The following is a 10,486-nucleotide window of genomic DNA, read 5'->3' on the forward strand; positions in this document are numbered from 1 at the left end:
TTGTGGAAGTTGGACTGTGGTGGTCTAAGTGAATATGTCGCTTGACGTTCTTTGCTTTCATTCCTGAATCTTTTCTATGACTTTTCACGCACTCTTGAGCCACTCCGTCCAAGCAAGTCTGCAGAAAACCAACTTTGGCCATTCTGATTGGAGGTCCAGCATTATCTGATCGTATATCTGGGCCTGCTGGAAGTCAGCGAGGGCTTAGTACTAAGGATAGGAAGTGAGGGGTGGTCAAAAAGCTGCACGAGCAGAATAAAAGAATGTGGTGAGGCTGGAGGAAAAAGAACTGCTGGAAGGAGCAGACAAATAGTTACAAAGGAAGTGAGAGTATTAGAAGGGAGAAAAGGGGAAAGACTGAGTCTGTAATGACAAAAAAAGGATTTGAAGATGGTGGACAATGAGAAGAGAAGAAGAGCAGGGGTGAGGCAATTAGGAGGAGGAGGAGAGAGCGGAGTAAATTAAGTCAAACATTTGGGAGACTGGCTGGAAAGAACAGTGGGAAGAAAAAGAAGGATCGCTGTACAGCAAGGGGCTGGATGGATGGATGGAGGGAGGGAGGGATGGATGGATGGAGAGGGGCGAGTGAGGGGAGGGCACCCAAACAGCAAAGCCCGGACCGGTCGACATAATGTGAGCAGCAGAGGCTGAGATAATGCCCCAGGACTCGATGACCCAGGGAGATGCGAGTAGCACTTCTCAGTGGGTGGGAAATAAGGCAACACATTGTCTGTGGACTTCCACAAGCCGCTCTTTCTTCACGACTGGGGAGGAGAAAACTTTACACTGCATCAAGGCAGAAACTCCCAAAGATTAACTCCTCCTGTGGCAGACTTCAAGGGTTTTAAATCGGTCTCCAAAGATATAAGGACTGATGAAAGAGTATCTCTTTTTTTCACACTTATGATCTAAAGACCCAGCAGTGTTTCTCCTCCAGCTTACTGCCAGCCAGTATGCCGCAAGTGTTTTTGTGAGAAAAAGGGGGAAAGACCCTGCAACAGTAATGCATCGTTCCACAATGGATATTTACTGCTCTTAGCCACTATAAATGAATCACTGAAAATCTGTTATGGAGCTTTGGGTCAATTTAATGTCTTTTCCATGTAGACAAAAGGTGTGTACAATAGGGAAACAGGTGAGAAAAAAAACAAGCAACACAAACAATACAGGGTTCTGTATTTACTTTAGAATTTCATTGCAAGATTTGTGAGAATGAAATTGTCCCAGAACGTCACATTTTGAGAATAGACAAAATGACTGATGGAAGTTAACAGCATGCGTCCATCTTAAATGTTGAAAATGCAATTAATGAATCAATAACTGGTTAACTGTTGAAGTAATGTAGCAGGATTAACAGACATTTTCTGTATCAGGCTTTGCAAATATTAGGACTATTAGGAAGTATTAGGACATTTTGTGTGTGCTTTACAGCATGCCAAATCAAAAATATTATTAGGTGTACGAAACGAGCAATTACATGTTGTCTCCTTGGGTTTTTGGGGAATGAGTTTTTCTTAATGTTCAAGAGACATAATTATTAGTGAAAATAAATAGATGAAGCCGTATCTATAGGACCTGATACCTGACAGTGGCGCTAGGGGGTGCTTAGGCACTATCCCATTAATCTTACCGAGTAGGTAATGTCTGCCCCCCCCATATCTACTGCATATCACTTTGTTAAAGAATATGCAGCTCATAAGCATAATGATGTAAACCCATTACGCGTAATTTAGATAATGTGCTTTTGATCAAATATAACACAAATGAATGATGTCTTTGGGGCCTTGAGTGAGCTGCCACAAGTGGGTTGGATCATGTTTTGACAGCTCTTCTTTCTCAACCGGCCAAACTATAACGCGCAACTTACAGCACATGATTGTTGTGAATTTGTGCACACATGACCGCTAGATGGAGACAAATATCTGACCCAAGCTGTGGTTCAGTAAAAGTCTCATTTGGAAAATAGCTACTTTACGGTAGGTTTATGCATCCAAAAACTGGGTAAAGGTTTTTCATATTTGATAGAGCTTTTCATCCATTTTTTTCTGTTTAATGGCATATTTATCATAGAACAGACTTTGCTCGCGAACAGAGCGTGAAAGGAAGTATGACATTTAGGGACATCTTTCTGGGGACAGTGGAGTTTTCTCAGCTTCCCTCAGGCTTCATGTGCCTGGGATACCAAAAGCTGTTTCGCTTCCGCAGAGTATTCTGGTGAGACCCTTGCAACACCGACTCCGAACCCTGTCGGGCTGTGGGGACTGCGGTGATTCTCTGTCAGGTCAGCAATAAACCTCACAGAGAATGGACTTCACGTGAAAAAGGAAGAATGTGAAAGCACAGATTTGCGTATTAGAAGACCTGCTTTTTTGACAGCTTGTAAAACATTTACACTGCTACTGCTAATACATTTCTGCTTTTACATCACTGATTTTTTGCTTGAGATGCAGTTGCTGATTCTTGTAATGTAATATTGAAGACATTTAAAAAATGTAATAACAAAGGACATAAGAACCCAATAGCTTTAATAAACGTCACAGCTATAAGATGGCGAAGGTCAACCAGAGCAAGCAACACTACAAACTTGAACTACTGAACCCCTTTATCACAACAAAATACATTTTAACACAGCCATCCCTGATCAAGTCTCGTCTGGGAGGAACAAAAACCTTGACGAGGACAAGTAGTCCGTCTGCTGCAAGCGGCACGTGCGTGCGCATGCGCGGACACATGCGCGCATGTGTTGGGGCGGAACTGCCTGCATGAAGGCGCGTGTCGGGACGCCCCCTTGGTAAAATGGTGGGGAAAACACAAAGTATATTATGTTTAAAGCCTCTTCCTGACGATAAGCTTGTGTGTACCATGACCCTCTTTTTTTTTTTTGCACTGCCACTCTTGACACACAGAGACAATCGGCAATGCCAATATCAGTTAAGTCTGTTCCCGGTTTGATACAAGCAAGCTTCAGAATAGACACTGGTGAGCTAATCTTCTTAATGAAGCCTGCCAGAATGTGATCACGCTGCTTGTTTATCATTTGGTAGCAGTGTTTTGAAACGGATGCAGGCAGCCACCGGTGACCGGTGAAGGGGGCGGAGGAGCCAATAAAGACAGGTGATTTCGAAGTCATACAGTCATGCTATTTACACTTTCCGTCTTATTGAACCAGTGACAATTCAAGTGTTTTCATTCATGTGTCAAGTTTACCAGGGTGTCAGAAGATGAGTGTAGTACACACTACCGAGTGTAGTAGTGTTGAGGGAAGCTCTTTGCCGGAAAGGGTTACTTCCTCACTATCTGTACTGTGTGTACTGTCAGTAAACTGCCTGTTAAACACAAGCACTGATAGCCATCAACACCTCTGTGTCAACGACCATTCAAGAGGAAATGGGCCCATTCAGTGACGATAGCCGATGACTCAGCAATTCATCTTTTATGTAAGAGTATGTAAGATTAGTTCAGATTTTCTGGCTAAAAAAAGAATAATGTCAGCATATTTGAGAAGTCGTAAGACTAAGTGCAACCATGATTGATGGCCGACCTCTTTTAATATCCACCTTGACTGAGTTAATTCCATACTGGTCTTTGGCCCCCCCCCCTGTAGTTCCATGGCTCCCGCCTGTCTAAGGGCCGCACCCCTCAGTATGGAAACCACTGGGCTGGCGCTGTCATTTTTATCGTTGTGCTTATTGGATATAGGAGACCAGCTGGTCTAAAAGAGTGATTGGTAGATGTATGAGAAATAAGCTAAAAACTTTGTTACGAGTACAGCCTTCCTGTTTTCATAACCACTAAAAAACCCAAAGCAATTCTTTTTTTTTTTCGGTCTCACATTCGGGATGATGCCTCACTGTGAACATTTCATTTCTGTAAATATCTTCTGCTTTATTTTCAGCATCTATGGCAAATCTACACGAAGGTGGAGTGAAGTAAATTGTTTGAGACACGTAGCCCTGTCGATCTGAATCAGACCGTTAATACGCTGAATCATAGTCTCGCTTTGGTAATTGGCTGTTGGGTGAGTCCTGCCAGTAGGTGTGTGCAGTATGCTGTAAGCAAAGGCAACAGCGGCATATCCCCCAATAGATTCATCACAATGATGCTGTGAACAGCTTAGTTTTGCGTTCTCTGAACTTCGTCATGTTCCTGATGAGGGCACTGAAACACATCTACCTTTGTTAGGAAATGATTACCTTTACAATGAGTTAAATACCTGAACGTGTAAGGGACAGCTTCAAGATATGTATTGGTACCTCCAACTGGAGATATCCAAAGAATAGCCCCCCCGCCCTTTATTAACGCTGTGTTTTGTGTCCACCTCTGAGCTCGGTGCTCAGTGAGCTCAATCTTGTAAATGGTACAATCTCAAACTGGAATTTTACAGCTGTGAGTGAGAAGGCGCTGAAGTGGTCTGTATTCTCAAGCTGAGGAATTTCTATACGTGTACCAGCAGGCTCTTAGCGTCACAGCTCTCACACCTTCCCTGCAAGGTTGAAGGCAGGCAAGGGCCAGTTCTGTTTTAAACGCACCACGGCGCGCTTCTGTAACCGCTTTCAGGACATTTCCAAGGATGTTAAAATGCCAAAATGTCTGTTTTCAAAGACTCGTTTCTATAAAATTAAAGATATGTGGAAAACTGTGAAGCATCCCAGAAGGTAAGACCGATTGAGTAACGGTCCGAGCAAGCTGCACAGGCTTACTTTCTTCAGACTGTACATTGGTGTAAAAGTGTAACTTCATTTGTTTTGCAGAATTGGTATCGTTCATAATCAAAGCGTGAGTAAGAAGGACTTCCAGTTCTTCATTGGAGAACGAATAAATGATGACACATATCCTTCAAAACTCAGGTATTGTATGTGGCACTATAGATAGTATAGATATCTTCATGATCCGGCTATTCACTACGTTGAAAATGATTTAAAAAAATATCTCTTCATTACAGTTGGCAGACTGCTCATAAACTCGAACCGACTCTGGAAACAATGCTACATAATAAAAGTAACACATTACAAAATGCTTTGCTTGTTTTGAGATAAAATACCAAAAGAATTTACTGAACTACATTATTCTCTACATTGCAATTATGGGCACATCTATCATTGTGGACATTCTAATATTAAAACAGTGAATCATTTGTTATATTTTTCTCTTAACAGAATATTTAGCGGCATTCCGCAGCTTCCTAAGGACTGAATTTAGTGAAGAAAACATTGATTTCTGGTTCGCATGTGAAGATTTCAAGTCAACTGCTTCACCGGAAGACCGTAACTGGAAAGCACAGGAGATCTACCAGGAGTTCATCCAGCCTGCGGCCCCTCGAGAGGTCAGTGGTACCAGGGGGGACTATCTACTTAATGTTACACCTTTCACTGTCAGCATTGTTCACTGAGGTGAATATTAAATTAATAAAATTATTTTTTTATATACTACCTTTTAAAAACATGGTTTACAAAGTGCTCTACGAAGAAGCAAAGCGTAGTTCTACATAACATTGATACAAGCAAACATTCCAGAAAATTGAATTATTATGCAACAATCTATACTGGAAATGACTTTATGTATGTACAATGATCAAGAATTCAAGCAGCAGGTCCCAATTTAAAATCTAAAAATGAAATACAATATAAATGCAGTAAGGCTCTCAAATTTTGTCATACCTAATTGTCCACACCTTTAGGTATGGGGTATTTCCCTGCAAGCTTTTGTTTCTTTCATTTGTTGAATGAACCTATTATAATGTAAATGTGCCATTTATTCACCTCATTGACACAATAAATAATTGGTTAATTTATCAAACTCCTGGACTTTAATAGCACTTGTGTTGATGTGTGACCTTCTGCTCATTAAAACCAAATCCCACATAGTAATATTTTGAGGCGAAAAAGAAATATTGCGAAATGAAAACAATTATAAGCAGCACAGTCTCATGGCATTTATGTATTTTATTTAAAATGTATGAAACACAACGTGGTCGAAAGTTGTGCGTTCGTTGGTCTTTTTCGCCCGGTCCTGTTGTATGTCAATTTGTCTCAAAGGTATGTAGTCACGTAGCCTTTCGTGTGTATCAGGCAGTAGAATTGCATCCCAATTAACTTGGCATGGTTTTCGTCCTGGCCAAGATTAAACAGATAACAGATAACGTTTTTTAGACTATTTGAAGTTGTGCCATATTTCTGGGCTGGATTTTAGTTCACCTCAAGAGAACACCTCAAGGCCTCCTTTTTAAAAATGTTCCTTCCAGGTCTATTAATTGAGCTTGTAAGACCAATAACATTCTTAAATTAACAATACTTAAGCAATAAGGTACGAGAGGCTGTACTTTATTGTCCAATAATGTGGAGTGTACATTATTGAAGATAAAGTACTGCCTCAAGTACCTTATTGCCTTTATAATACGGTCACCAGCAAAATTATAAATAATAAGTAAATAGCTGCTTTTGAGCACAAAATAGTATTAGCCACCAAACGTTGTGTATCATATTTCAGTAGTCTACAGAAAAATAGTCCCCATACATGCGTGTAAACAGCATTGGGTCCATCTCATTCATTCATATCTCTCATGACGTCCACCTTAATTGTCAGCCTATTGCTCAATAATGTACCCCACGTGACTCACTCTCAACCAATCAGAACGCTGGATTTGATCTACCCGTATTATAAAATATGAATAAATCCTGCATATGCACACACCAACACCTACATACAACACCACTACATAAATCTGTCAATAACGACTGTTTTTGTAATTGTTTGAAATGTCATTCTTAAAGTGCAGCAGAGTTATGTGGGACATAACTCTGCTCTGCTTTTCTCTGTTTCTTTTCCAGATCAATGTTGATCACCACATTAAAGAGGAGATCAAGAGGTCTTTGGCGAAGCCGAGCCTCTCCTGCTTCGATGAGGCCCAGAAACATGTTTACTTGTTGATGGAAAGAGATTCTTACCCCAGATTCCTCCACTCGGATGCCTACCTGAGTCTGAAGTACAAATCCAAGACTCGTTGGTACATTTAAGTATCAAAACAGCTTCTCTAATCTCAACACTCAGAAGTTTGCATCAATTGTACGGGAGTATCTCTTTATTAAAGATAAAGTTTTCAAGAACATCAAGCGGGAAAAAGATAAAGGTAGTGTCGGCGGGGGGAAAAGGTATGTGTACGTAGGGAGGAAAGAATACTGTTGATATTTCAGTATTTTAATTGATTTGAGCAAGTTTTCAGTTGTTTGAAATGTGGTGTTGACGAAAAGTCTTGAGTTAAGGTGCAGAATAGTATGATACATGCTAAATAAATGGTTTCTGATATGTTGAATGAAAATTACCTGTTTTTTTTATGCGCACTTTACAAAGTCATGACTTCTTCAGCATCTTTTAAAACATGTTATTCGAGGAGTAGTTCTCACTCGACATTCATAATCATTCTTACTATTACTATTCCATTCTATCGGGAGTTTGATACAAAGATTTATAGTCATCCTACTATCTAAGTGGACCGGGTACAGGAATGCCAAGGACATAAAAAAGAACAGTTTCCACAGCTTACCCAGCAAGGAGATTCGTTCTTTGGTCACGTGCCTGTAATATCCTTTAATTAGGGTCACAGATGATTCAACACACCAGCAAAAGGGGTTTACCAAACTGGAAAAAAGTAACCTCGCGGTAACCCTTGATCTCACTCTGTTCTGTAAATGGCCTTATTCTTAAAAATTGTGCCTTAAAAAGGAGTACTGAGGCAGCTAATAATAACCCAGGAGGGCTTAAACGACAACACTGGAGTCATCAGACAACCTGATGCGTAACAGATCAGGATGAATGTGTTGCCTTGTTAGGGGAATAACCTCATCGCCCGCGGACAATGAGGGCAGAGAAACAAGGTGCTTTACTTTGAGAAACGAGGAGTGGACTAGATCTTGTCAGATATTGTTCAAATAAAAGTGGAGACAATAATTCGAGATTGATGTCTCATGAGTGAAGCTTGGTTTGTTTCTTCAAAGCAGCATGACCAGGTGTAATGAATGGCATGGCGCTAGTTTATATATTATTCACACAATCTGTCACTGTTTTCTCACAGCCGACACAGTTACCATGGCAGCGGAAAGGAAGTGAATCCTCTCAATAACAATGTGTCAAGAGAATCACACTTGGGGAACTTCACTGCTCGATCTGGATGCCACAGGCTTATGACGTTATCTTTGTTCCTTATAACACCTGTAACTATAGACACGCGTTAAAATGAAAAGGGGAAAGCTCTCTGTTCCAGCGCTCGTTGATTCAGCGTAACCGTCCAGTGCTAAGAACCGTGTTTGGGCAAAAGAGTGGGAGCGTTACGGGGCGGGAAGCAGAGCTAAAGAGCAGATTGTAACCAAATAGCCTGGGGCATCAGATGGTGAGCCGGCGCAGCTGGCAACAGGCTAAAAGACAGATGCACTCAGTCAGGTTCATGATATCATAGAACTCCTTTTTCATTACCGTCTAAATCATATTGCTTTCCTTTTCCTAATCTGTTATTATAGATTTAACAATGACAGAACCGTGGCTGGTAAAAGTACATTCATCTTATTGTTCCATCAAGTACCTCTTCAGCAAAAACTAAGACATTTATTTAGGGAAAATGGTAATAAATGTTTCTAATAATGTTGAGCAGATTAATGCATCTCACATGAAAAAGTCCATTTGTCCAATGGGAAAAATTATGGTGTGACTCAGTCGTGTTCTAGCCAAAGCTCAGTGTGGAGCGAGGAAGCAAAGTTACATTTGCGAGTCTGTGACGCTCACCTTACCGTAGGACTTTTATACCTCTGCACCAAGACACAGGATATCTGGTGGAGAGGAGTTACGTGCTGCTCCTGAAAAGAAAAAAACTAACAGCACAGTTTTGAATCATGAAGCCTACAAAAGTATCAAGATGTCTGGATTAAAAACAGCCATTATGTATTTCCTACATAATATCATGAGACTCTCCCAACCCGCACAAATAGGAGTTTTACATTCATCTCAATGCTTTAGTTGCCCAATTTTCAGGCATTGGCCAAGGACAGACAAAGTGTGTGGGTGTGTGTTTGTACAGCGCTGCAGTGTGCTTGTTTGAGAGAGAGAGAGAGAGTGTATCACTACTGTGTGCAACGTTGGCTCCATGGTAGTTGTATTCTACGCATTCTGCTCTGCCTACATCCATCACTATAAAGCTAACTTTAATTTTCAACATGAAACTTTAATGGAAGAGAACTGTGTTTTTGGCTTTACAAATGTGTGATATGTAAATTAATGTCAGCATCAATTTACCACTCTGGACAATTTATTTGCCTTTGTGAAACTATTTTAGTGTGGAGGCGTGTCAGCTGGGTAGGATTCTGTCACTTTGTGTATTAAACCAAGTGTAACACTTTAAATGTCTGCAAGGAGAGTGTCAAAAAGTGTGTTTGTTCAAAACTGCGGTGATAATTGGCACGGCTTAAACCATAAATTCCCACAGCTCATTCTTCAGTTTCAATCTGCTGCTGCAGCCTACACTTCAAATGGCAGAAAAAAAAAGATGTCAGAGCCGAACTGATTCGAAGGAAACTTATCAAGACAAGGTTCAGTGCTACAAACGCAAATTTCAGCGAGCTCTGGTCAATCGCCGAGGAGCAGTTCTCACATCAAAACTCAACTTCTGGCCGAGTGCGGTTATTTCTCTTTAATCCTGTCTGATCCCAGTCTGACAGACTCAGACGTAAAGGCCTGTGGTCAGTCAAATGTCTGTGAGTCAGTGCTGATGTTGGCTTTGAGATCCATGTTCGTTATTTTAGAAGTTGACCTTATTGGCCAACCCTTCTCTTATGTCACGGTTTCACAAAACTTCTTAAATTGCCGCTTCTTGGCGAAGGACCATGTTGAATTGGCCATACCAAAATAAGCTTCCACGTCAATGTCAGGATTGACCACATGTCATTGCTTTTGAGGGGTTCAAGAGCTGTTTCAATAATTGGACGGTAATGTAATTCCCATTAATATGTCAATTGCAAACTAGAAATATCTAAAAATGATAATGCAAACAGATGTGCATGTTCCTTCCTCCATGTATGGTATTGATTTCTGCAGTTTTGACAGTAACTTTGTGGCTGAAACAACTGCGGTCGTGATGTAATTTTTTTAGAACTTCCTGCCGTCAAGTCATCTGTTGCAATCTCTTTTGTTATTTCCTCTTTTTCCGACATGACTGTGGCCTCGTGTTGCATGAATTCACACCAAGTTTCTGAATTCACATCCGAGAGATTAATAAACGTTGAAGCTCATTTTCCAAACAGACATTACGTCTGGCATTTGTTTTCAATGGACACTGGTTCGGTGGTTCATGGCAACCAAAACAAACAGTGTGTGAAGGTCGAAATTTGCCTATCACAATACAATGCTACTCCCATTTGCATCTGTTCTGCCCGACTAAAAATAACGTGAACACAGCATGCTCTGTCTCTGTTTGGTCCGTTTAGTCAGAAGGATCTGCAGGAAA

General features: G+C 40.8%; 1 protein-coding gene across 1 annotated transcript; it reads left to right on the forward strand.

The window, feature by feature from the left end:
• The first annotated feature begins 4,464 nt into the window (after positions 1 to 4,464).
• Positions 4,465 to 7,315, forward strand: LOC120824429 (regulator of G-protein signaling 21). The gene is made up of 5 exons (XM_040185294.2): positions 4,465 to 4,655; positions 4,752 to 4,847; positions 4,943 to 4,998; positions 5,157 to 5,323; positions 6,828 to 7,315. Exons 1-5 carry the CDS (start codon positions 4,579 to 4,581, stop codon positions 7,011 to 7,013), a joined length of 582 nt encoding a protein of 193 aa, XP_040041228.1. The 5' UTR covers positions 4,465 to 4,578; the 3' UTR covers positions 7,014 to 7,315.
• Positions 7,316 to 10,486: the final 3,171 nt, after the last annotated feature.

Source organism: Gasterosteus aculeatus, chromosome 8 (assembly GCF_964276395.1).
Source record: "Gasterosteus aculeatus chromosome 8, fGasAcu3.hap1.1, whole genome shotgun sequence".
Taxonomy (NCBI): Eukaryota; Metazoa; Chordata; class Actinopteri; order Perciformes; family Gasterosteidae; genus Gasterosteus; species Gasterosteus aculeatus.

Bases quoted from the DNA above. Each gene is read 5' to 3' on its own strand.
- LOC120824429 (XM_040185294.2), top strand. From the start codon at position 4,579: ATGCCAAAATGTCTGTTTTCAAAGACTCGTTTCTATAAAATTAAAGAT. The intron at 4,656-4,751 runs GTAAGACCGATT...TTTGTTTTGCAG, and splicing joins ACTGTGAAGCATCCCAGAAG to AATTGGTATCGTTCATAATC. The intron at 4,999-5,156 runs GTAACACATTAC...TTCTCTTAACAG, and splicing joins AACAATGCTACATAATAAAA to AATATTTAGCGGCATTCCGC.